Source organism: Mustela nigripes, chromosome 1 (genome assembly GCF_022355385.1).
Source record: "Mustela nigripes isolate SB6536 chromosome 1, MUSNIG.SB6536, whole genome shotgun sequence".
Taxonomy (NCBI): domain Eukaryota; kingdom Metazoa; phylum Chordata; class Mammalia; order Carnivora; family Mustelidae; genus Mustela; species Mustela nigripes.
This window is the reverse complement of record NC_081557.1, coordinates 129,714,245-129,742,117: the sequence shown is the minus strand read 5'-3', so window position 1 is coordinate 129,742,117 and position 27,873 is coordinate 129,714,245. Positions and strand designations below refer to the sequence as shown.

Genomic DNA, 27,873 nt, shown 5'->3' with positions numbered 1-27,873 from the left:
ATTGTTTTTAACAGAAGAGTCTGCAAAGTTCCCTATAGTTTTAGGGAAACTAAACAGAACATGGATTACCTGTTTTAAATATAAGGAGGGGATTTTTTTTTTTTTCTTTTTTAAACCAGCAGAATAGATTTCGTTCAGGAGTAGCAGAGAATTGCAATCTGGGACAAGCAAGCTACAGCAATACCATAGGCAAGTGTGCAGAACAAAAAGAGAAAAACATAAAAACATTCTTTTAGAAAGTGAAGGGGGGAATTGGGAAGACTATTACAAACAAAAAGCCCATTGGAGTAAACTGGGGAGGTCAAAATACAGTGGCTTCTCACTGGCTGAGTTGTGACAGTCTCTCATTGACTGAGGTTTTGCTACGGGAGAAGGAAAGCCCTTCTTCTTCCTGAAGGCGGAGTATCACAGTATCTGCTGAGCTCCACCTCTCCCTGTTGGATCTGCAATTGGCGACAAGTGGTAGAGCATGAGAGCTCCCCCTGCCAGCCTCTCACCTCCTTCAGAATGAGGTTTCTGATAAGGTGGGGATTTTAGATGTTCTTTGCAGTATTTGAGCTGAGGTCACCACCCCGAGGAGAATGTACCCTATTTTTGAAAACATAATTTTGTAGTACTGAGTATAAATTTAGGATATCCATGGATTGTGAAGAGCATGCATTTGAACCATTGCAGTGAAAATTTCACAAGGTGGCCATACAGAAGGATATTCTGCATTTCCCACGTTTTATATTTGTTGGTAGTGAATTATAAAGATATGGGAATGCCACAGTATATGTTGAAGGGAATTCGGATATGAAAATGGAAAATTCATGCCTTAGAGCCCTTTGAGGGCAGGGTGGTGTATGGAGATGATTGGGAGGGGGCACAGAAAATTAAAAAAAAAATCAGGGTCTGGAATTTAGGCAAGAGTTTTTTGCTAGAGATATAATTTGAGGTGGTCAAGGTTATAGGCAAAACCTAGGAGTAGCTGAACCCTTAAAGAGGAAACTTAGAGGCCAGAGAAGGTGATAAAGGGCAGAACCCTGGGAAATAATTGATGTCTGAGAGGCCACGCTCTGCCTTTAGGGTGCCATAGAGCAAAAGGTGAATGACTACCTGCCCCTCCCCCCAAATTCTTCCTTGCTAAGGAGGAGAGACTGAGTCCTGTCTGCTGGCTTCTTCTTGGATTTTAGGACCTCTTTGTTGGGGACTGTAATTTGAACCTGACTTCCCATAGGTCCTCTAGGATGGGTCTTGCTTCTACCTTGAGGCCCCTGTGCTGTGCAAGGCTTTTAGAGAAGGCAGACAAGGTAGAGGGGGCAAAAAAGAAAAAAAGACTGAAAAATAATGATCAGAAAATGAAAAAAAAAAAACAGGAGACAACTGTACCTTAGAGGTTAAGGGAAGGGAGATTTTTTAAAAGGATAAGTGAACTGCAAATAGCGCTTAATGTTTCAGTAAGAACAAGCCGAAGGTGGCTGAGAATAGGTCATCATGTGTGGCCCTTAGGCCAGTGGTGACCTTGGAGAGAGCACTTTCAGTGGAACACTGACATTGGAAGCCATGCCTCAATTTAGAATATGTGGAGCTCGGGACAGCTGGGGTAGGCTACTCTTTTATGACATTTGGCAGTAAATAAAAGAAGGAAAGGCCGAGGAGTATCAAACAGAGGGGAGATTTGAACATGCCTATTCAGGATTGGAAGCTTGGAGACATTTGTAGGCAGTAGGGAAGGAATTTGTGGAGAGATCAGACTAGCACATTAAAAGAGGCATTTGGTGAAATAGCAGAGGAGGGAGACGAAAGGAGGGAAAACTTGCTTTGAGGTATCTTTTTAAAAAAAAACAACAAGAACAAAACTAACTCGGTTGTCTTTTAATTCTTATTGATCAGTTACTTTGCGTATACTCAGAGAAATACTTGTTAGTTGTATTATTCCTGGATGTTTAGGCAAGAAGATCAGACATCCTCATGTAATACCATGTAAATGCAGAATGAAGAATAACTGTGTCCTCCCCTTCTCTTTTGCACTTTTTGCCCATTCTGTAAGAAAAAGCTGTAAACTTTACTTAGTCATCCTTCTCCAGTAAGGAGGACTTCCATTACATTTGAAAAGCAAGGTTCCTTTACTGGTGGTATTTTAAATTCTTCCATAATGATACTGGTTCCAGTCAAGTCTTGAGATCCTTCTTTTTGCAGTCATTCTTGTGAGCCCTAAATATTATGGGTAAAGATTTTGAAGGATTATAATTGGATATATCTGGAATTTCATGCTTTTCCTTTCATTAACTTTTTAAGAGAAAATTATTCTCTGAAATTCAGATTCAGCTACTCTTCATTGCCTGGAGTCTGGAACTGCTCACATACATTATAAGACAGTGCTCCACATGGTAGATGTTAACCCCATTTTACAGACGGTATATCACTGAGTCTCAGAAAAATGAAATGGCTGCACAAGGTAGATTGGAGATGTTAATCCAAACTGCCTGACTACGAGGTCATTGAGCTTTGAAACTACAGATGTTCTTGTTACCACGTCAAACACGTGACTCATACCATCTCAAGGATATGTTAGGGAGGTGGGTTTTTTGTTTTTTTGTGCGTGTGTGATTATTGTGGTTTTCATTGGCAAGGTGGTCCTGTAGCAATGATGCTTATAATAATCCTTCTATGTGTTTATTTCATGTGATCATCATTTAATCAGTAATTTTGAATTATTTAGAATCAGGATTAGCTTCCGCCTCTCTTGGCTCCATGAGGAGTTAAACTGCTTCAAGGACCAAAGTTCTCCCAGCCCTTCTCATAATAGGCTGTGTGACCTGGGAGAATTCATTTAACCTCTCTGTGGCCCATCCTCTTCATCTGTAAGGTTAGAAAAGCAAGGTTAGAAAAGCAAGGATAATCACTGAGCGTCTGTCTGTGCTTATGATCCTGTTGGAATTTAGAAGGATTCCTTATTAGTAGTAATATTGCAAATCCAGATCTCTGTCTTTATTATAAACAGCTGAATATGAGTTTATTTTGTACTTAGAATTTAACCATATGAACTAGACAAGTTTGAAAATAATTCTGTGGAAAAACAGGATAACTTTTAACTGTGGCCTTAATCCGAAAGGCACAGAAGAGTAGCTAGCAGTTTGTGGCAGGGTTCAAAGGAACATGTTGGTCTGTATGAGCGTCAGTGGCGAATTTGATCGTCCTGGCAACACCTACACCAAGTCTGTTTGATCTGGGAAAGCGAGAATGAGAGGAAGTGAATAGTTGACTTATTAGCAGGAAGACTGAGAGATGCTGTATGAAAATCTAACATATTTCTAGCAGCTAACCTTGCTCAACACTGGCAAAAAGAGTCGGTCATTCTATAAGGATCAAGAGAGAAAAGAGATTTCATACATCAGTGAGTATGAAGGAGAAAAAGAAATTCAAAGCAGGAGAGAGGAAAGCAGTGACTCCCAAAGGACGTGGAGGAGATCGACAAGTAAGGCTGGGAGATCTGCCCCCTCCCGAGGGGAGTATCCCTCTGCCAACCAGGGACTCCTGCCACTAATCACCTCTGCTGTGAAGGAGCCAAATCAAGTGAAAAGCCACTGATTTAAGAGAATGTAAATTGACTCCCGGGTTCCCCTTTAAGTACTATATTCATAGTTTAAAATTAATCCCTGTTAAAGTAGCATATTGATTTTTCAAAAATGGTTTTTAGGTTTTTTTGGTTTTGTTTTGTTTTTTTTTGCAGTGTTGTTAAAAACTGTAGGTAGGTTTATTTTTACTGGGGTTATGTAGGTGAATGTCCTGGTCTGTAGAGATGTCTCCTTGTCTGTTTCTTTATTCTCTGAAACTGTGGCGCATCAACTTCCCTTTTCTGTCCCAGTGTACAGATGGGAGGAAACTCAGCATGCAGAACAGTCCTGTTCCTGAATTCCCTGTAAAGCCTAGGCAACTGGTTCACTCTTCTTTTTTCTCCCTTTCCTCTTCTATAACCCCTTCTTTTTTTCCCTTAGCACTCATGAATAGTGCACAGCCAAAATGCCCCGTGGAAGAGGTACGTTTGTGACAATGACATGGTATCTTTTTAATAGTGTTGTGTCTGCGGATTCGGGCTGTCGCGACGGTGGTGACGTGATCATAGCACTCTCGTGCCTCTGTCTGACTTAATGCAACCGTTCTTACGAATCAGATACCCCTCTCAGAGCTTGAGCCTCTCTGTCCTCTCTTACTCCAGGAGACAAAACGTACCTCTGCTTGGTTTAGCTCTCAATAAAAATTCGACAATGCCATCGGCTAAGGATACACGTGTAGGATTCCTGATAGACCAGCCCAACAGTTGTCACAGCTCCCCCTACTCCAGCCTAGATTTCATCCCCACTGCCCACCTCCACCCCTGCACCCCGGCTTTGGCAGCCTCCGTCGTTGGAGAGGATCCAAAGTTAATAGGAGGAAGGAAGGAGGGATTCATGTCCTTAGCCTTCTCAGTCAGAAGAATGGAAAAAGTAGACTACTAGAGAGAGAGAAAGGCAGCTGGTAGAAACAGTTTATATCGGAAACAATTTCTCCTTTGTGTGCATATCTTTACAGTGTGGTACTTGAAGCTTTTCTTAAAGGAATTGTAAGAATGTGCTTCTTGAAAATAGGAATACTGTTCTCCATTACACATACGTGTAATGTGTGGCACCGTATGTGACATTTTCCAGATCATATGATTAAGACTTGATTTAATTTAAAAATAAATTTGGAAAAAGTCTGAACCATCTAGTTTTTTGAGTTTGAGGCTTAAAGGAAAACTTGGTGCTGGGTATACTGTAGTATGTGCTAGAAACATGTTTTATAAAAGTGTTATGAACAGTTTTTGCATTTCTTACCATTATCTTTGAATTTAAGTAATAAAACAATTTAAAGGTTATGAAATTCCAGAAATATTAGAAAATAGATGGAATTCAGATCTCTTTCACTTTCTTTACAATAGAGTTGTTAACAGCTATTGCAAAAGTACAGTCTCATGGATTAGAATAGATATTTAAAATTTTTTCTGCCCATTGTAAATTCATGTCATTGTCGTAATGCTCTTACCAGGCAATTTGTATTTAATAGTTGTCTTCTTTTCCCTTTCACTCTTCAAATTATTTTCAGAATCACGGGATGTGCTTTGGGGAGTTTTTGAAATCTGTGTTTTCTTATGCAATTCAAATATGTAAATAAAATTATTTTTATGCCATATAAAAAGATAAGTTTGATTTGCTTTTCTACTTATGGATGTTAAAATTCAGATATCCTCTATGATTTGAAGTATCAGCTAACTTTTTCCAATAATGTACCCATAAAAATTTAAACCTTAATTGAATGTACTGATTTTGTATTTTAACAGTTTATTCTTTCTTCTGTAGCTTCTCGGAGTTCTTTTCAGAGTGAGCTTCATCGAGATAGGAGGTATGGCTATAACAGAGGTCATCTATTCTGCTAATAATGAAATCAAAGTGTGCTGCCCGTTAACAAGTTAAATATTTCTCTTTCATACGCAGTGTGTTTACATAAGCAGTGTTCTGCCTCATCAGTACATTTCCTGAATTAATCTGTAAGCTCGAATGATGAAAATTTTGGTGGGAAAAGAAGCAATACAAACCTCAGAATGTTCTTTTGGCAATAATTATTTACTGAAGTTAATTGTTTAAATGTTTATTAAGTGCTTTATGTAAAGAACTGTCATAACTGCTTCAAAGAGTTGCTCAAAGAAATGTTTTGTACCTCCTCACTGCTTAGTAAATGTTGCATAGATAAAGATAGAAACGATGGAAGAATAGGAGAGGAGAAGAGGCAGGATGGATGGATAACTAATTGGATAAATGGCTGGATGACTGGTTGGAGAGGAGGAGGGAGGGAAGGAGGGGGAAGGGAGGGGAGAGTCGCTGGATAGACAGAAGGAAGTACCAGTAGACAGACAGATGGTTGAATGGATGGAAGCAGCATGGATAGGGGGATTTTTATAAGACAGGGTACCTGCTTTCACATTTCTTAACAGGGTAATATAGAATAATGAAGAATGAGAATTTTAGCATCAGACATAACCGAGTTCAAATTTTGATTTCACTGCCTTCTTGTTGTGTCGCCTTGGGCAAGCTGCTTAACCTTTTCTTAGCTTCTGTATCCCCATCTTTAAAATGTTGCTAATGAGGGAACGTGGCTGGCTCAATGGGTACAACATGTGACTCTTGATCTCAGAGTTTTAAGTTCGAGCCCCGTGTTGGGTACAGAGATTTACTAAAAATAAAATCTTTAAAGAGAAATGTTGCTAGTCATACCTATCTCAAGGCTGTCGTAAGGATTACTGCATGCGTAGTGCTTAATATTTATTAGCCAATACCTCATTAGTTAGACAAAAGCTTTAAGCAGAGGTCTTTAGGTAATGCAATTCAAATTTAATCAATGAGCAGGTTCTACTGTTTCATGAGCTAGCCGAGAATGTGTGAATATGCCCAGTTTTGAGAATAGCAGGGCTTTTTCTTTCTTTCTTTTTTTTTTTTTTAAGATTTTATTTACTTATTCAACAGAGAGATAGAGCCAGAGAGCACAGGCAGAGGGAAGGGGGGGGGAGGCAGGCTCTGCACTGAGCAGGAAGCCTGATGCCAGGGCTCAATCGCAGGATCATGGGATCATGACCAGAGCCACCCAGGTGCCTCAATACCATGCCTTTTTTTTTTTTTTAAAGATTTTATATATTTATTCAACAGAGAGAGAATACACACAAGCAGGCAGAGGCAGCGAGAGAAGCAGGCTCCCTGCCAAGCAAGGAGCCCAATGCAGGACTTGATCCCAGGACCCTGGGATCATGACCTGAGCCGAAGGCAGCGGCTTAACCCACTGAGCCACCCAGGTGCCCCTGCAGTGCTTTTTTATTTTCATTTTCTGTAGAGTGCTAGAGAAGGTCAGGGCAGATCTCATTATCCCTGCTTGTTAGATAATAAAACTGAGGCTCAGAGAGGTTGATTGCTTGCTCAGGGTCACACAGTTGGTGTTTGTTAGGAAATGAGGTTGACTATAAAGTTTAAACATGAGAATGTAGGGACGCCTGGGTGGCTCAGTTGGTTAAGTGGCTGCCTTCGGCTCAGGTCATGATCCCAGCGTCCTGGGATCGAGTCCCACATCGGGCTCCTTGCTTGGCAGGGAGCCTGCTTCTCCTTCTCCCTCTGCCTCTGCCTGCCACTCTGTCTGCCTGTGCTTGCTCTCGCTTCTCTCTCTATGGCAAATAAATAAATAAAAATAAAATAAAAAAATAAACATGAGAATGTAGAATCAGATTAAGAAAATGATGAAAGGAGCCATGCCTGAGTTGCCTGAATTACTGTGGTGCCAGTATTAAAGGTTAGTTACCAGAGTCATATACCACACTGACTAGGAGCACAGACACACATAGCAGGGTCTAGAGATGAACATGCAATCTCTAAACACTTAGAGAAGACTTTGAATTGGGGCAGAGGCTGGGTGAGGAGGAAAAGGATATTGTTCTTTTTTGGTATCATGTCAGAGTATATAATTTATAATGGCAGAAAATGAAGCAGTTTTATTTGACCGGTGTACTTTCTGCCTTACCATATATTATTTATATTCATGGTATAGGCTGGATAGCAGAACCCTGGAATGAAGAGATTGTGTGAGCCTTCCTTAGCCCTTATTCTTATCCAGCAAGGCAGAGCTGAGTATGCTTAAGGTACATCTCTAACTTTGAGCCCTGGAGTCCTGGAAGATGACTGTCCTCTGCTCCCTTGGTAGCCCAGGCCAGATAGATCATTTCTAGGACTACGGCAATTCTTATGTAACTTTTTTGAGGCAATGGTTGTTTTTAGGAATCTTTGAATGTTTGAGGCAGACAATAGCTTGTTATCAACCTGCAAACCCTCACTGAGGTCTTATCTGCTAGGCGCCCAGAGATCACCATCGTGGCAGCTGAGCCCCTGAGGCCGGCCTCTTGGTTCCCAGGAGCCCCACCCCCGGGACTGGGATTTCCCCCATCTTCTGCAGCAGGTCCTTGGAGGCCCAGTGAGCTGGTTCCTGCTGAGGTAAATAAGTATCACATTATCTCTCTGCATTTTATTTTTTAAAGTGAGTTCAAAGATAAGAAGAGTGAGACTATTAATACATCAGTACTTTGGCTCTTGTCCATAGATGTCTAAAATCTTCATTCTTTATTTTGCAGCTCCCACCATCTTATGAACAAGTCATAAAAGAAATCAACCAAGTTCAAGTGAATACTACAAATAATAATAATGCTGCTGCCACTCCAAGGCACACAATTACTTCTGCAACTCAGACTGACTTTCCAGAAGAAATAGACAACCAGCTGCCTCAAAGTAATGCAAGTAATTTGTCTTCCCTAATTCTGACCTAGATCTAGGGGAGTTATCAGTAGGCTTCTGGCCTTTAAAATGATTTGTGACTTGTGCATAATTCATTGAGCTCTGCTTCCCAGTCAGTGTGATCACTGTGTGCTTCCATTATTTTGATTTGCTGTGATTATCACAACAGATCACTCCCATGAGCTGCAGCCCCAGTGTCTGGGGCTCACCCCTGTTCATATTGCAAAAACAGCATTTTTTTTTTTATTTTAAAGATTTTATTTATTTATCTGACAGAGATCACAAGTAGGCAGAGAGGCAGGCAGAGAGAGAGGAGGAAGCAGGCTTCCTGCGGAGGAGAGCGCCCGACGCGGGGCTCGATCCCAGGTCCCTGGATCATGACCTGAGCCGAAGGCAGAGGCTTTAACCCACTGAGCCACCCAGGTGCCCCAAACAGCGTTCTTTTAACTCATGGTTGTATTACTATTGATCCCCTTTATGCCCACTGAGAAGGATGCTCTACTTAGCAACCTTAAACTTGATAGAGTGTAAAAGACGGGTTGTCCCATTAGGCTTTTAAAAAGCATCGTGTTTGTATAACAGATAAGAGTAAGTTCTTACTTTGGAAAAGTAAAGCAAGCAATGTTGGAATTCTGACGAGAGGGAAAGCGTTCATGTGTTAAGTCTGCTGGGAATTGAGAATTTAATGGTGTTTTAAAAATATTATGTAATGAATATTTCTCTTATGAATAAATACAACTTGAAGAACACTCCTGTGAGAAGCTGAGTGTAAACAGTTCCGCATTGATTTTGGAATTACTTTTTACTAATTAAGGAAACCAAGATCTCTTGATATTCTACATGTATATTTAAACAGTCTGTGTATCTTCTGGTTTTTTTTTTCTTTTAAATTACAATGTTGCAACTTGTGTCTGTGGGTTTTGGTCTTGTCAGCACTACAGGCACCTCTCAAGCCTCTCCAGCCTTCCCCGGTGGTCTCGGCCAGTGATCTTCCAACAAATGTTGCACCTTTAATAGTCTTTGATACTTCAGAGGAACCAGAGAACTCCAGTGCTACAAGATGTCCAGTGCCAAGACCAAGATCAAAAGCCAACCTCAGACCTGTAGCCAGAGACAGTCACATTAAAGAGCAAAATCACCAGAAAACCAGCCCCACAGCCACAGACAAGGAGTCCTCGCTGAGCCAGCCCCAGTCTTTGTTGGATGGTACCAACAACTTGGATAGTCAGGCAGTGATGAACATTATGAACACAGAACGAAGCCAAAATAGTGTCGTTTCAACAATCAAAGCATTTGAGGGCCAGACAAATAAAGAAACCTCGGGACCACCCGTGAAACCAGAAATCACTCCCCGCACACTCCCCCCCAGGCCTGCTCTTCCCTCAGGGAAACCCTTAGTGGCTCCCAAGCCAGCTGCCAACCGAGCTTCTGGAGAGTGGGACTCCTGGACTGAAAACAGACTCAAGGTGGCCCCCAGGGAAGGGCTCACCCCACAGTCTCCACCACAAGAAGTAGGGAGCATCCCAGTAACCAAACCTGAATTGCCAAAGAAACCAAATGCTGGCCTTACACGAAGTATTAATCATGAGATTCTGGGAGGAGGGCCCATGGCTGAGAGCCCTGACGGTGGGAAGAAAGTCCCAACCCCTGCTCCTCGGCCTTTGTTGCCGAAGAAATCGGTCTCCTTAGAAATCCCCAACTCTACAGCTTTGCTGAAACCGGTCACCGTTCCTCCCCGACTCTCAGTGGCATCACAGGCCAAAGCATTCAGGTCACTGGGAGAAGGGCCCCCGGCCGTCTCCCTGGCTGCATCTCAGCAAAGCAAGCCTCCAGGGGACATTGACCTCATCAGTTTTGATGATGATGTTTTACCCACACCAGCTGGGAACCTGGTTGAAGAATCTCTTGGTTCAGAGATGGTTCTAGGTGAGTAAAAAGGAGAAGTGGGAGGGAGTGGGAACTCACCAGAGGGCATCTTGAATGGCACTTGCTGTTTTAGTTTCTAGGACATAATTTCTGGAGGGTGTGTGTGTGTGTGTGTGTGTGTGTGCGCGCGCACGTGTGCGTGCTCATGCCTGTGTGTGTACAGAGACAGAAACACATTAAGAAACATGGAGCTGGGAGGGAGATGGAGACAGAGGGATAGGAAAATCTGGAATGGGGGAGATGGAGACAGAGAAAGCAGGAGACACGTGTAGACTACTACGTGAGCCAGAAATAAGCAGACTGAGTCTAGCAACTAAACCAGGTGTGAGGCTGGCTTCCTAACTCTGGCAGGTGGAGAGTCGAGCACTAGGGGGAGGCAGGGGAAACTTCTCATAGATGAGAAGTCAACAGTGTGGCCCCAGAAGGGCTCCGTAGACTGAGCCAGCCCCATGGGGAATGCCAGGAGAGGCGTCGACCCTGGGGACGACTCTGGCAAGAGCAAAGCCAGGAATGACGACCCAGCCATATGTAGCAAAAATTTTTTCGCTAATCTTCACAGAACATCTTCCCTGGGGAATGCAAAGTTTTGTAAATAAAATACAACAGCTGTACATTTCCTGCCAGGATCGGGACAATTAAATTTCTCAAGAGGAAATTCAGAGAGTATGTTTTCTTTGCTCACACTATTCAGATGGAGGCTATGATGGTAAACCTTATCTTTGATTTGTCAAAGTAAGCTGCTTTCCTTGTCGTTGATGATTCCTTTTACTGCTGTTTACTTATTTGGGTAGCATATGTGAACATATGAGCTTAATAGTATTTTCAAAAGGTTAGCTGTCATCTTATAAATGTTTAACATGCATCAAAATGGGATAAGCTCTGTGATTCAAAACCAAATTCTGTACAGCACAGGTGTATTTTCAATGATAACAAACATATTTATTAAATATGTATTATGCATACAACATGTTAGTGTGGCTACAGCATGCCTCTTGTCTATAAGAGGTAGGAGGAAAGACATTAGAATGTACTGAGCTTCTGCAGTGTTCCAAACATTTCGCTAGGTACCCAGACCTACAAGGTATTGGTATTGTTGGTCAATACCTCTGCAAGGTATTGGTATTGTTGGCCTCAGTTTGCAGAAGAAGAAAATGAGACTGAGAGAAATCAGTGGGTAGCTTGCCGAGTGTCATAACATTAGCAGCTTCCAAGGCATGATTCAAACTCCCATCTTTTTATTCTAGGTCTAGTGTATTTTTCATTATATGACATTGCTAACCAACATGGTATGAATCCTTAACCCAGGTAACACTTCAAGACTTTGTTACATCATTTTCTTATTTAAACCTTTGTGGTGTTACAAGGTTCACGGTGGGATAGGGATGGTAAAACCAACAACAGCAAGTTGTTAAGCGGTGGAATCAGCACAAGCCGAAGAAATACCACCTTTAGTAGAAACTGCTAGATTCTGTGGGGATGGCAACTTGATTAATAACCGCTGAGACTTTATTCCCTGTCATCAAATGGATAATCACAGTCATCTTTCAAAAGAAGGTCAACAGTATACATTCAACATGAATATAGTCTCATGCCTCATACTCAGCCTTTTCTGTCCCTTGATTTCTACCACCTCGTTGCACAATATTTAATTATGTAGGCAGTCTCTTAGCGAAGTATGTAATTTGCTTGCCCTACCTGACTCGAACCATTGCTCTTGACTGTGGAGTCACTGAATGCTTACCTCATCATCTTTCTAAACCTGCTCCTTTTCCTATTTTCTGTACTCACTTAATAATGCCATCATGTCCCCCATCATGTCCCCAGCCTTCCTTGGAGAAGCCTAGAGATCATCTTTGAGTCTTCCTATGTGTCACGCTGTTTGTTTGGACTTGGGGTCAGGCCAGAATCTGCCACTTAATTGCTGTGTGACTTTGGGCTATTTACTTAACCCTACTGTGCCTTGATTTCCTCATCTATAAAACATGGTAATAATACTCCTCTTGGAGGCAGTGCGAGGATTAAATGTGATTGTGCAGGAAAGCCATGTCCCATTGTCTGAAACGTGGCAAGTGCTTATTAAGTAGTAATCATTGTTACTTCTTGCCCTTCACATCCAATTAGATAGCAACTCCTGCTGGTTTAACCTTCGAAGTAGTTCTTGAGCCCTCTCATTTTCATCTGCCTGTACTGCCCCACTTTGGGTCTTTATGCCAGATTACTACAGAGGCCTCCTACTTTGAGCCCCTGCTTTTGCTTCAAACCCATCATCCTCCATGTTATGGCTACCCAAGGGATTTTTCTAGAGTATACCCTGGACCTTGTTGCTCTCCCACTTAATGTCCTCCAGAGGCCTTTGGAATCACCCTGAATTCCTCAGCATGTAGAGAAGTTTCTGTTCGTTTATCGATCTGGGACTCCGTGACTTTTTGATGGTGTATCAGTAGCATTGTCTTTCTAAATAAGGAATCACGGTCTCTTTGTGAAACCTTACTTAATCATCCTGGCATTAGCCAGAAACTGAGATAGGAATGCGAAAGAAAGGAGAGGAACTCACATATACGTCTTTCCTCCTTTTCCTTCCCTCAAAAATAAAGAAAATCTAATGAGCTGGTTTTCATAAAATGAAGTTGCTGTATTAATCTCAGGAAATAGAGATCAGAAAATACTGAAGCTGTGAAAACATGGTAAAGATTAGAAAAATTATTAAGGGAAAACTCATAAAACAAGCAATTTAATATTGGATTCATTCCTTGGGTAGAATGCCTTCCAGGTTAATGTAATGGAGCTGAGAAGTATTAGCAATTCCTCTTCACACCTTTACAAATCATACCCAGTTGTCAAAAAAAAAAGGCAGAATGCCTCTGCTGTCAGCCCCATTACACAGACCAGAATAATAGTTTAGCAGCCAATTTCTGCTATTAACAGAACTCAAGGGAAAGAAATGACAGAAAAGCAAGCCAAGGATGGTGAAACTAATTATGATGACAAGCATATTATGAGAGACAGGTAATGGGCAGAAAACTACATTACCATCAGTGTTTTTCTCAGCCCAGTAATGAAGACCATGCGGATAGAAGTGTAAAAGCAGCCGGCTTGTTTGGCAGCAGGTGTGGAATAATTGGTTTGGTGCGAGACGCTGGAAGGAGGGCAGAGTAACTACTGCAAATAAAAGTAGAGAAAAATGCCATGGACATTCCTTAGTTTTAGATAGGCAAGCGCTTTGGATTTTGTTTTGTTTTGTTTGTGGTTTTTTGTTTGTTTTGTTTTGTTTTTGTTTTTGTTTTTTGAGATGCTCTGTGTTTTCTCTTTAGAAGCCGGAGCAAACTCTGTGGTCCAGTCGTGGCACTGTGGTTCTTAACCCCTCCTGGGAATCACAGAACTCTGAGAATCTGATTATCCTGGGACTCTTTTTTCTCTCTTGAAAATAGCCCTTAGCTCACGTATGCGCAATTTCCAGACCTTCAAGGGCCCATTCCTGGACCCCAAATGAAGCACTTCCACAGAATATTGCGATAACCTCCAGTGGACTGGTACGCCCATGCAATGAAGGATTGTGTGCTAATTAAAAAGGAGGCACACCACCTATTACTTCCTGCTGTGTTCCAATGCCCAAGATATCGTTAGGTGAAAAATGCAAGGTATAGTTAATATTCGTGGCATTTTAGCTACTGTTTGTGTTAACACACACACATATAGATATGTAGTATCTTTGGAAAAATATATAAAAAGCTGGTAACAAAGATTTTCTTTATGAGGGAACTGGGTTGGCAGGAGAGGATGGGGAACCTGGTTTTCCAATAGCTAACCATAAGCAGAATTAGGATGAAAACCTGGGGGAGGGGCGCCTGGGTGGCTCAGTGGGTTAAGCCTCTGCCTTTGGCTCAGGTCATGGTCTCAGGGTCCTGGGATCGAGTCCCGCATCAGGTTCTCTGCTCAGCAGGTAGCCTGCTTCCCTTCCTCTCTCTCTCTGCCTGCCTCTCTGCCTACTTGTGATCTCTGTCTGTCAAATAAATAAAATCTTTAAAAAAAAAAGAAAAGAAAAGAAAAAGAAAACCCGGGGGAGTTAGCGCTTGTCATCTTTGCCGCAGAGAGATAGCTGCTTCCCGCACTGACCCTCAGTCGTAGGATGAGTAGAAATGTTAAAAATAATAGTATATGATTTTTCTAAATTGCTGTTATTAAGATTATAAATGAAAGCCTATTATTTTGAACTACGTATGTGTAAATAAGACATTCAAAAACATGTGCATTAAATCCTATTACATAGACTCAAAAAAAGAGTTTTAATTTTCCATATAGCTTTAATTTTTCTAATTACCTTATGGAAAATTTTATGCCCATTATTGCCTTTATTTATTTATTTTTTAAAGATTTTTTAATTTATTTACTTGACAGAGATCACAAGTAGGCAGAGAGGCAGAGAGAGAGGAGGAAGCAGGCTCCCTGCTGAGCAGAGAGCCCAATGTGGGGCTTGATCCCAGGACCCCGGGATCATGACCCGAGCTGAAAGCAGAGGCTTTAGCCCACTGAGCCACCCAGGCGCCCCCCATTATTGTCTTTAAAAAGCAACTAAAAGGACTAGAATTTTCTCTTTTTCCCCCTTATTTTTAAGTGATTTTTGGTTTGTTTGGCAGAGGAGTTATTTCAGCTTCATCTTGTAACTTTTTTCTTGTGGTTGAATTTATTTTACTGGATTTTTTCAGTTACAAAGTAACACATATTTGCTGTAACAGGTGAAATGATACAAACATTTACTAAAAGAAAAAAATTTTTATCTCTAGTCTGTCCATATCCTCAATGTTGTTTGTATATGGTCTTCTGTGCCTTTGGACATTTCAAACCAAAACTTACAAACATACATATATGTACTTTTTCCTACTTTTTACAAACATTTTCATCATACTATACCCTTGTTTGTTTGTTTATATAACAGTGAGATTTATGGACTTCTCAGTCCAGTCGGTCTAAATCTAATTCCTTGTTTCCTTATACCTGCCTAATATTTCTTAGTGTGAGTATATTGCGATTGAGTCAACATTTCCCCTATCCACGGACATTGCTTCTGATTTTTTGGATTTCTTTTTCCTCTACAGATAATGCTGTAGTAAACATTCATAAATATTGCCTCTCCTACTACGGCTCTTATTTCTGAAGGATAAATTTCCAAGGAGTGAGACTGCTGGGTCAGAGGTTATGAACTTGAAACATTTTCATTGTACCAGCGATCCAGTTTCCCACTTGGCAACGCCTGGAGTTCCCAAACATGAGATGCCACCTTTGCTTTATATGTTGCCCACTTTCGTTTCTGTTAGAAAAAATACCCTGCTCATGAATAGACATAAAAAGTAGACTGCATACTGTTTAACTAAAGAGATTTGCACACCATCATCAAGATGGAAAACAGGCCTCCAGTTTTCCTCCCCCTTATTGAAGTGATGCTCTGTGCCCTCCCCACTAATCCGCACACCTCGTCTGGATTATAGCCTGGACAGCATGCAGACAGAGAGGCAGATGCTGAGCTCACTGACTCACTGAGCACAGCTGGGGCAGGTCATTAAACAGACCCACTCCTGCCAAACAGCCCGCTGTACTAGAACCCGAAGACTTCCTTGCTTCACTGTACGAAGAATTTTTTTTTTTCCAGAGACATGTAGTAGAATAATTTTACATGATCTGAGTACCAATTATGAAAGAGTAGCTAAGGATATTAAAAATAAAGACCAAGAAAGAGAAAGAGTGGGTAGGTAACTAGGACACTTGGAATAGTTTGTTATATAAATTTTATCTATACTACTTCAATGTAAATCCTTTAGGTTTAAAAAAAAAAAAAAGTAACTGGACCCTTCCATGTAATAGGGGTGAGTTATGAACAGTGTGCAGGATTTGGAGCAGGTGTCTTGAGGGCAACAGCAAGCATAATTTGGATGCCCCTGTGCCTGGCCCCTCAAGGCATTGATGGGTGTCCTTTCTCCTTTCCCTGCGCCACCTTATGCATGCCGTCCCCCTAGAATGTGAGAGAGTGTAGGTGGTATTCTGGCTCAGAATATACTATGAGCTGGGAAATAATTGAAGTCATCCCATGCTCAAGATTCTCATCCCCCTCCATACCACCCCTCCAAAAAAACCCTCAACTAATAACCAAAAAATTATAGGTATCAGAAACAACTATTAAAGCAGAAATGCCACTTGAAAGGTAGGACACAGTGAAGAGTCACCAGCCTTAATCCTTTCCTTGAGTTTTTGGTCCTTTTCCCAACAGAAAAACAGACTCCCAACACAATGGGATGTGACAACCAAGACTGGGGGGAGGGAGGACAGTCAAGTCTCTGAACAGTCAAGTGTCTTCCACAGCTGGGAAAAGGAAGGTGGGTCCTTGGAAGTCAGTGGGATCCAATAAGGGTCAAGGAGGCAGAACAAGGGCAATAGTAGGGAAAGATGAATAGGAAGGAAAGATGAACACAAATGAAAGATACTATGTTTCTGTGTTTGAATAAAATGCATATCAGGATTACAAAGGCACTTCAAAATCTTTCACTTCAGCTAGAATCACTCAGAATGGATGAACGCTTTAGAGAGTTCACATTCAGATAATATTTGCAATAATGGGCTTTAATACAAATGAGCATACCCCTTTTTTTACCTGCTGGCACTGCTGTTTCCCAGACACTGGTGCATATAATCCAAGTTGGAAGAACTATTAGAATATGTGAAATCTAGTTGTTGGAGAGACAGTAGTAGAGAACCACCCCCCCCCCCACCTTTGCACTCTTGTTTTACGCTGCATCCTGCTTTCAGTCTGCCCACACCTGGAATCTCTCACCATGCCCTATGTTTTCCTTTTTCAGTAGTACTTCTCACGTGGAATACCACATAAACTACTTACTATTGTATTTACTGTTTATTACTGCCATCTCCCTACTGGAATGTAAGTGCCGAGAGCAGGTTTCTTTGCTTTGTTCACTGAAGTATTCCCAGCAACACAGAACAGCATTTGCTTTGTAGCAGACATCCAGTCACTTTCGAGTGAAAAAAAGCAAAAAAGCAGATTACAAGGCAAGGTATAAAATCCTGGGGTTTTTGTTTATCAAAATACCTACATAATAATACATGTAATATAGTAAAAAAAATCTGTAGGCAGATCACCAAAGTTTCATTATTACCGGAGAGATGGGATTACAGGAGACCTTGCCTCATAGATTTCTTAATGTTTCCCATTTTTATAATAAATACTAATTTTGAAGTAAAAAATGGTACAAGAAAATATCGAATTTAAAAATGTGGTTCAATCTAGAAGGAACTTTGTTTTGTGAGCTCGTAGTTTACAGTAGAAGAAAGTTGTATTATTACAACTTTTTTTTTCAAGTTTGATATTGTTTTGATAATCCCCAATTGGTTTCTTGAACTTAGACAAGACTTTCCTCACTTGTGAGCTAATATGTTTCCATGAAAGGGTCATCTAATATATTATTTTTCTCAGTAGCCTAGTAGTAATTGTTCTACCTGGCACACCACTTGAGGGCCATTCCTAGGTGGGAGATAATAAAATGGGATCGTACTTTACCACAGTATCTCCCCACCTATCACTGTTCCTGGCATGTGGTAGACATACACATGGGAGCAAGTGGCTGGTGAGTGAGCGATGATGCCTTTGGTGGCATGGATAATGGTAGGGTTGCCTGCGAGCTGAGGGGCAAAGGGAAGGTCAGGTAACGGAGGGCTGGACGGCCTCCTTATCCTTGGCCCAGCTCTTCATGTGTCCTGAAAATAGCTGGTCAGCAGAAGGTGCTTCTGGAACTAGAGCTCATAATCGGCAGAATATGAACGCTGTTCATCACAGGAGCTATGGTGTATGTTGTTTTTACAGGGAGTATCTCCCTATAGTGAAGAGTGTAGGACAGGTGCAGAATTACAGCCTCTTGTAGAATTAAAAGCAGAGGCAGCTCAGGAGAGTCTGTGTGCTGCACAGAGTATCCATTATACAGCATTTATTTTATTTTTGCTGATCTAGTATTTTTAGATTTTTTCATCTTTAAGAAATTGTATGGTCATTTCCCCAAAGTACTGAAAAGAATATTTACATTAAAGAAAAAAAAAGACTATTTCTTTCAGCTAAAAAAAAAAAAAAAGTTTGGTAATTATGTCTTTGTTTAAAATACTTTCTTTGAACATGTATTGTCAATTTTAAGTGAATCCGTTAAATGGAGAAGTGCCCAGCCCGGTGTCCTTGCCCCCAAATTAAATATTTGAAGGAAGATGTCTGATTTTATCTCCAGGATAAAACACTTTCCATTTTCACGTTGACTGAAGTGTGGTTTGACTGAACGACTGGCGCTCCTCCGCTGGGTACCTGCCCTGTGCCAGGCACGGTGCTGGGCAGGATGAGGGCCCTTGGTGAGCCCTGTGCATCAGTTTTCCAGTCCAGGCGCAGCAGTGTGGGGGAGAAGAGACCTCTTGCCTGGGGGATCTAGGAGGCCTCCCAGCAGGGGGGCAATTGGCTCCTCTTTCAATTGCCCCTCATTTTCAGGCGACACTTAATGAAATGATTGTACTCCCGTGGAAGATAGCTTCTACATAATTCAAGATTGTCCTGGATATCTCTCATCAGAGAGGAAGAAAAGCCAATGAATTATTTACAGAGCACCAACTTATTTCCTTTCATGAGCTCCGACTTTGTTTTTGTCTCTGCAAACTGAGATTCTGTTTATCCATGAATAGTTTTCCCTGGGGCATGAAAATATGACTCTTTAATTATGAATGAGATTTTTTGTTTTGAGTCCGTGTTAACTAAAACATGCAAAATAAACTGTGTTTTTCATTAGATCCCTTTCAGCTCCCCATAAAAACAGAACCAACAAAGGAACGAGCAGTTCAACCAGCACCCACCAGGAAGCCCACTGTGATTCGAATTCCAGCCAAACCAGGAAAATGTAAGCACTAACCGGCCTTCTTTCTTTGCTTCTCAGAGCCTGGGAGAAATATAATACTAATTTGTCAATGTCTGCTTTTGAAATTATGTGGGATTGGCCATTTGCTATTATTTACAGTCAAAGGATATTTGAAAACAAGTTCTTTTTTCACAGTTCTTTTGACAGTTGGTACAGTAAATATGGATTTCATTTATCTATACCGTGGTTTTGAGGCAGAGAGTAGAAGGAAACTGAAACTCAGAAAAATTGTAGTGTATTAGTGCCTTGGGTAAAGGTGGTGGGAAAGTACAGTTGACCCTTGAACAACACAGGTATGAACTGTGTGCATCCACTTACATGCAGACTTTTTATAGTACAGTACTATAAAGGTATTTTCTTTATGGTTTCTTATTTTTCTTTTTAAAGATTTTATTTATTTGAGGGCGCCTTGGTGGCTCAGTGGGTTAAGCCACTGCCTTCGGCTCAGGTCATGATCTCAGGGTCCTGGGATTGAGTCCCGCATCGAGCTCTCTGCTCAGCGGGGAGCCTGCTTCCTCCTCTCTCTCTCTGCCTGCCTCTCTGCCTAGTTGTGATCTCTCTCTGTCAAATAAATAAATAAAATCTTTAAAAAAAAATTAAAAAAAAATACGATTTTATTTATTTGAGAGAGAGAGCAAGCTCAACTGGGGGTTGCTAGTGGCAGAGGGAGAGGGAGAAACAGGCTTCCTGCTGAGCAGAGAGCCCGATGTGGGGCTCAATCCCAGGGCCCTGAGATCATGACCCGAGCCGAAGGCAGACACTCAACCAACTGAGCCGCTCAAGCACCCCTCTTTATGGTTTTCTTAATAACATTTTCTTTTCTCTAGCTTAGTGTTGTAACAATACAGTATGTCATGTATATAACATACAAAATCTGTGTTCATTGGCTATTTATGGTATCAGTAGGCTGTTAATAGTTAAGTTTTGGGAGAATCAGAAGTTACATGTTGGGGTTGCCTGGTTGGCTCAGTCGGTTAAGTGTCCGCCTTTGGCTCAGGTTGTGATCCCAGGGTCCTGAGATTGGACCCTACATCAGGCTCCTTGCTCAACAGGTAGTCAGCTTCTCCCTCTCTCTCTGCCCTTCCCCAACTTGGGCTCTGTCAAATAAATAGTATCTTTAAAAAAAAAAAGATGATGATACTTATGGATTTTTGGCTGCACCAGGGTATCAGCACCTCTAACCTCACGTTGTTCACATGTCAGTTCTGATTGAAAGTGATAGCAAATAACGTTGTGTGTGTCTGCCTGGATACCATAGTCTAAGTATGTATGAATTATATGAAGAGCAGTAACCAAGAATTATGAAGACATAATAATGTCTAACATTTTTAAAAATCAGTGTAACTTTCCATTTTGATATTATTTGCCTTGATTTTTTTTAATGGTACAATAAATGATATTTCCTGTGAGCTTTTATAAGGACTGCAAGGAAATTATTGTAAGAGAGGCCAAGAAGGCCAGGCGCATTTATTTTAGACCCTGGAGATGGTTAAAAGGTGTGTGTAAAGGTGTGTGTACATGTGTGCGCATGTGCTTGTGCACTGATTTCCAAAGCGGTTCCTGGCATTGCTCGAGGCGATCACGCAGTTTTTGCCAGGAGCGTCTGCTCTCATTTCATTTCATTCAGTGCCTTTGCATGGTCCAGATGCATCCTTGCCTCTAGTCAGTAGGAGATCCTGCCACTCTGTTGCTCTTGGTAGCAGATCAAGTGTCCCCGTCCTTCACCGGTCTGTAACATCCCCAGCCTATTCTCCAGGCATACCCTAGAATGCCATGAAACCCCTTTAGTTCAGGGGTTTGGTTTTTCTGTAAAAAAACTACCCAGAAGGATCATACTGGTTTTGGTCTTTTGAGTGTTTTTTTATTAATTGATGGCTCTAAGCCACATAGAAGATTAAACAGTGACTATGAAGAATGCAGAGGAGAAAAAGTCAAGGGTACCAAATTCTGGTGGGTTCTTGCTTCTTAGGAGGTTATGTGGTAGGTTAAAGAACTGGTGGTATATTTCTTTTGACAGCATTAGATAGCCCGCAAACCAGTGGGCTGTATGTAAGTCTCCCAGATGATAGTTCAATGGGTTGTTTGTCTGTTTGCTGTTACCTTGTCAAAATGTATTCTGGATTTTAACAGGCCCAGTGAAATACAGTGAGCATAAATATTGCCTGACGCTCATGTAGGTTTTAAGTAATACAGTTTTTACATTTATTAAATTTATTCTCCTGTTGCACCAGGGTCCCCCAAAACCCCGGGTTTGACAATCCCTAGGAGGACTGGCAGGACTTAGCATTATGTTCACAGCTGTGATTTATTACAGCAAAAGTATACAAAACAAAATCAGCAACAGGAAACGGTGCATTGGGCAGAGTCTGGAGGAAACCTGGCACGGGCTTCTAGGTGTTGTCTCCCAGGGGAATCACAAAGGCTCTGCTTAACTCCCCCAGGATCCAGTTGTGACAACACAGGTGAAATGTTGTCAGCTGAGGAAGCTCATTAGACACTGAATACCCAGGGTTTTTTATTAGGGGTTGATCACGTAGGCACCTCTGGGAATTTGGGCACATTGTAAAATTCTAGATTCTGAGAAGAAAAGCAGGTATTCGGCATCAACCATATTTTTTCATTTTATCAGTTCTGGGGCTGGTGGGAATTCCCCAACTCCCAAATTCCCAGATGCCAGCAAGGACCCGCCCTGGAAGCAGGCCTTTCTATGAATAAGCAGTCCCAGGCCTGCTACATTCATTCTTGTCTGCATATTTACAAATTGGATTCATAGTCCTAGAATCCTGTAGTGGATGTATTGAGAAAGCACCTTTATTATTCTGACAAAGTTCCAGGAACTCTTCGAAAGTTGGATTCTAACTGCCGTAGATGAGAGAACGGACATGCCAGTTTCTAGAGCATTATTTCTATTAAAAACCAGTTCCCCAGGACTGTATTATTTTAGTTATTAAGCAATTCACATGTGCTGTGGAGGAAAAAAAAATTTCCTCGGTGTTGGAAGAACTTGGAATGGTCAAATGAAGAAAGGAAAGCTTTGTGGTGCAAGACTTCTTGGTCTTCTTTGAGCCTGTCAGATCTTTCCCCTTGAGGTTTGTTTCTTCTGACTAGGATGTCCTTTTCCCAGATAGGTGCATGGCTCCCTCCTTCACCACTCCTCCGGGTCTTGTTCAAATGCCACTTTTCTCATTGAGACCTCCTCTGACCACATGACTTGAAATTGGAATTCTCCACTTAGCCCACACACCCATGCCTGATAATCCCTATGTCCCATCCTGCCAGTAAGGTATCTCCTCTCTACTTTCATGTTATTACGACTTTGTACCCTTAATGGTTCATCAGAGCAATACAGTATCCTGTGTGATTTATCGTTTCTTTATAAGAATAAGAAAACTGTACCAGAGTGAGAGTCTTCAAGATGGCAGCTGAGTTGAAATGTTGCTGGTGTCTTCATTTCCAGAGCAGACCTGCTTCTCGCTGGGAATGCTTGTCTGTCTCTCTTTCGTTGTTTCCTAGTAGCTGGCCTGGGTATTTTCCTCCTTTAGAGAGTGTTTTCCTGCCTGTAGATAAAATAGGAACCTGACAGATCATCCTCTTGTTTATAGGTGTTTCATGTGAAATGAGAGTAGAGAGTGTTCATTTGAAAGAAGGAAAAAAAATCCCATCTCCTTTAAGTGTCTAAATTTGTGTGAATGGTGACTTTAGCCTCCTTTAGTATGTTAAGTCATCCGCTCTCCAAGTGTTTTTGCATACAGATTTTAATTAGCTGTCACTAATTAAATCTGATCTTTTTCTTCTTTTTAGAATAATGTTAAGGGCCTATGCTATCACTGACTTAAGGATATGGTTTGGATGCAAAGATATTGTTTGTTAAAATGAAGGCAATTAAGTCTACTAATCTGGAGCTAATGAATTAGAAAACATTTAATTATTTGGGGGAGGGGGATATCTGGATTACACAACTTATTAGGAAGCAACATGCCATATTACAGTAGCACAGGCTTTAGGGTTCAAAACCCTGGATCTGACAATTACTAGCATTAAGACATTGAATGGCTTATTTATTGTCTTCTCAGCTTTGCTTTCTTCATCTATAGAATAGGTAAGTTGTTATGTAGCGCAGTGCTGTCCAGTAGGACTTCCTGCAAAGATGGAAATGTTCCAGGACGGTGCTGTCCATGATAGTAACCGCTAGCCAGATGTGGCTGTGAGCGCTTGGCCACTGAGTGAAGGTAGCTAGTTCAGCCAAGGAACTGAATTTTTAATTTTGTTTAAGATGTAAGTTTACATCACCACATGTGACGACTAGCCAGAGAACTGTGCACATAGAGCACATAGATATCAGTTGAAGAAATGTATATGAACAAAAGGCCTTAACTTAGTGCCTGGCGCACTGAGGGTTCTCAAAAATGCGGGCTGCTACTGCTACTATTTATTTGGTATTATTTTTACTCTGTACAACAGTCAGTAAAACTGCCTGATGTCTCCTAACCCATCAGTCTTCTGAGGCTTCCTAGCACCTTCTCATTTACTTCGCTGTCCATTCTTTGTGTGGCTCTCTTAAGATGGTCTTTTTCCTGAGGAAACAAGCTGCAATCATTTCATCTTTCAGAATCCTCAAAGGCCAGAAATTACTGATGAATTACTGTTATTTTTCCAGGTTTACATGAGGATCCACAAAGTCCACCTCCTCTCCCTATTGAAAAACCTATTGGAAATACTTGCAGTACAGTGTCTGGAAAGCTCAGTACTGTTGACAGAATTAGAAACTTGGTAAGTTGTCCTTATAAATTGTCTTAGATCAAAGACGAAGCTACTAATTTTAAATTATGATATCTGAATTATTTTACTGTTGGTCACATAAAGACTTCTATTGCAAACCAGTTCTGAGCCCCAGTACTTATTTAATGTGATATTCAATATTTTTTTGAAGACTTTATTTATTTATTTGACAGAGAGATCACAAGTAGGCAGAGAGGGAGGCAGAGAAGCAGGGGAGGCAGGCTCCCCGCTGAACAGAGAGCCCGAAGCGGGGCTCGATCCCAGGACCCTGGGATCATGACCCAAGGGGAAAGCAGAGGCTTTAATCCACTGAGCCATCCAGGCACGCCTGTTGTTCAATATTTTTAAAATTCTTGTAGAACAAAAGAATTAGGCCAGTTCATTGTACTTCATCATAAAATAATTTGTCCTATGCTGTCCTATATTGTCTTTTATTTTATTTTTATTTTTTTTAAAGATTTTATTTATTTATTTGACAGAGAGAGATCACAAGTAGGTAGAGAGGCTGGCAGAGAGAGAGAGAGAAAGAGGGAAGCAGGCTCCCTGCTGAGCAGAGAGCCCGATGTGGGACTCGATCCCAGGACCCTGAGATCCATGACCTGAGCCGAAGGCAGCGGCTTAACCCACTGAGCCACCCAGGCACCCCTATATTGTCTTTTAAATGGCACTAATAATGAGGAAGTTATTGACATCTCTGAAAACCTTTAATATTTGTGGAATTAGACTTAGTCATCAGTTTTATTTAAAATGTCCCAACTAGTGACGTAATTTTAAGATAATTACCATAAGAAATTTAAGGTATGGGGAATTATTTAATTTTTTAAATAAAAAATAGTATGGGGAATTATTTTAAATAAAAAAGGTATGGGGAATTATTTAATTTTTTAAATAAAAAATAGTACTTTACCATGTACTTGTGAAACAATGGTAGTTAACAAGTATTAAATATATATATATATATACATTTTTTTTTCAATCTCAATACCTTTTCCCCATACTGTTTCTAATTCCCATATGCTAGATTATCTTTAAAGGTTTGTTAACGAGTATTGGCAAGGATGTGGGGAAAAGGTAACCCTCTTGCACTGTTGGTGGGCATGTAAATTTGTGCAGCCACTGTGAAAAACAGTGTAGAAGTTCCTCAGAAAATTAGGAACAGAACTACCATATGATCCAGCAATTTCACTTCTAGATAGTTACCTAAAGAAAAAAAAAATGAAGACAGTAATTCAAAAATACATGTGTACCCCTATGTTCATCACAGCATTATTTACAGTAGCCAAGATATGGAAGCAGCAGGGCTCCTGGGTGGCTCAGTTGTTAATAAGTGCTTGCTTTCAGCTCAGGTCATGATTCCAGGGTCTGGGGGTTGAGTTCCGCATGGGGCTCCCTGCTCAGCGGGAAGTCTGCCTCTCCTTTCCCACTCCTCCTGTTTGTATTCTCTCTCTCATTGTGTATCTCTCTGTCAAGTAAATAAAAAAGAAAAAAAAAGATGTGGGAGCAGCCTAAGTGTCCATCAATAGATGAATGGGTAAAGAAGATGTGCTGTCTATGTACAATGAAATATCACTCAGCCACAAAAAAAGATGAAATCTTGCCATTTGTGACAACATGGATGAACCTAGAGGGTATTAAGCTAAGTTAAGTAAGTCAGGCCGAGAAAGACAAGTACCGTATGACTTATTTATATGTGGGATCTAAAAAGCAACACAAACAACAAAATAGAAACAGACTCATAGATACAGAAAACAAACTGAGGTTGCCAGAGGGGAAGTGGAAGGGTCCGGGGGGGTAGGATAGATGAAATAGGTGAAGAAGATTAAGAGGTACAATCTTATGCTTTTAAAATAAATAAAGATATGGGGGTGTAGTATGCAGTATAGGGAATACGGTCAGTAATAGTCAAAGAACTTTGGGGAACAGAGTAGAGAGCCCAGATATGGACCTGCAACTCTATGGGCTACTAACCTTCAACAAAGTAGGAAAAATATTCAGTGAGAAAAAAAGACAGTCTCTTCAATAAATGGTGCTGGGAAAATTGGACAGCCACATGCAGAAGAATGAAACTCGACCATTCTCTTACACCATGCACAAAGATAAACTCTAAATGGATGAACGACCTCAGAGTGAGGCAGGAATCTATCAAAATCCTCAAGGCAGCAGCCTCTTTGACCCTGGCCACAGCAACTTCTTTGAAGACACTCTCCAAGGGCAAGGGAAACAAAAGCGAAAGGGATTTTGGGGACTTCATTGAGATAAAAAGCTTCTGCATAGCAAAGGAAACAGTCAACAAAACAAAGAGGCAACCCACAGAATGGGAGAAGATATTTCCAAATGACAGTACAGACAAAGGGCTGGTATCCAAGATCTATAAAGAATTTCTGAAACCCAACACCCAAAAAAAATTAAGTCAAAAAATGGGCAGAAAACATGAGCAGATACTTCTCCAAAGAAGACATACTGTAATGACTTCATATGGGTGACAGAGTAAGTAGGTAACTAGACTTACTGTAGTGCCCATTATTTAATGTATATAAATATTAAATCATTCTGTTGTACACCAGAAACTAATACAATGTTATATATTAATTATTCAATAAGAAAATAAAAATTAAAAAACAAAATTTAAAAAAATTTTAAGGAACAAATTCTTAATGCCTTTGAACCAAATTTTCAATTAAAATTTCATAGTAGTTTTATTCTGTGCATTAACTATGCTTATTAGACATGCAAACCCATCTAATCATCTAGTGAAAAGATATTTCTTTGAAGGAGACATTAAATTGAATTAGCCAATATCAAGTTAATGAGATTTTCCTGTAGGCTGAACTAAAATTTAGTGATCATTTGCATTTTCAAAGTATTTGGTTATAAATTTTTATTAAAACTGGGCCAAGAAAGCCCAAAAGGGGAGGATAGGGTCCCTATAATACTGTTGAATAGGAGAGAATCCCAAATTTCCATGGAGGAAAATTTACTTAAGAAGGTTACTGGCTTCTGCTCTAAAGGGTTGTAAAGGAGAGTGAGAGGAGGATGAACAGGCATATACCTCATTCAGGAAGTCGTGTAATGGGCTTCTGTAAACCGTAAAGCTCTATTAAAGTATTAGGTATTATTACATTGGGTGTTAAGCGGACCACGAAGCAACTCCCACATTCTAGAAAAACAAGAGGAGGAAGTTAGAATAAACTAGACCATCTGGAGAGGTCCTGTAATCACAATGGTACCTCACGTGAACAGGAAAATCCTGTCCTGCACTGCTGACGAAGGAAGGCCAAGCATTCCGTGCCGTGTTCTAATCAGTCCGTACCTTGAGAGACGCACTGGGTCTGGAGCAGGAAGAGACAAGAAACAGACCGCAAGGGACAGGAGCCGGCTCAAGTCACACACACAGAATTCCAAGGCCAGGAAGTCCAATCTATGCCTGAGAAATTCCTTCTGTTTGAAAATTAGAATTACTGAATGAATAGTAGACCAGAGACCAAAAAGCCTTCAGATATCGGGGAGGATACCTGGAGAGATTATTTGACCCGTGTAATTACCGGTGGGGATAGGCCTGGTCTTCTGACGAGGCGCAAGACGAAACGCTCCGTTTCTCCTGCCTTGAGAGCCAGGGAACTTCCCATCTTAGGACAAGAGAACCGTTACAGAATGTCACACTCGACTCAAGGGTAAGGACCATGCGGAGCCCCCGGAGCGAGAACGGGTGCTTCTGTGTGCCCCGTGCTCGCCGCAGGAACGCCACAGGAACGCCGCAGGAACTCCTCAGGCAAGCTGCAGCTGGTGCAGGAGGAGGTAGGAGGCGCCCCCTGGCGTGGTTGAGGAATCCGGGCGGCCGCGCACACGCTGGCGCACACGCTGGCGCACACGCTGGCGCACACGCTGGCGCACACGCTGGC

General features: G+C 41.2%; 1 protein-coding gene across 8 annotated transcripts in view; it reads left to right on the top strand.

The window, feature by feature from the left end:
• SH3D19 (SH3 domain containing 19) overlaps positions 1–27,873 on the top strand; it is a 179,157-nt gene that overhangs the window by 125,592 nt on the left and 25,692 nt on the right. For 4 of the 8 annotated variants that reach the window (XM_059373675.1, XM_059373704.1, XM_059373664.1 and 1 more), the window contains exons 4-9: positions 5,361–5,403; positions 7,889–8,027; positions 8,165–8,327; positions 9,258–10,250; positions 19,070–19,177; positions 23,853–23,965. In XM_059373675.1, coding sequence (XP_059229658.1) covers positions 5,361–5,403; positions 7,889–8,027; positions 8,165–8,327; positions 9,258–10,250; positions 19,070–19,177; positions 23,853–23,965 — 1,559 coding nt within the window. Of the gene's footprint in view, positions 1–3,980; positions 4,022–5,360; positions 5,404–7,888; positions 8,028–8,164; positions 8,328–9,257; positions 10,251–19,069; positions 19,178–23,852; positions 23,966–27,873 lie in introns of all 8 variants that reach the window. The other 4 variants (XM_059373712.1, XM_059373719.1, XM_059373729.1 and 1 more) reach the window with 3 other exon arrangements.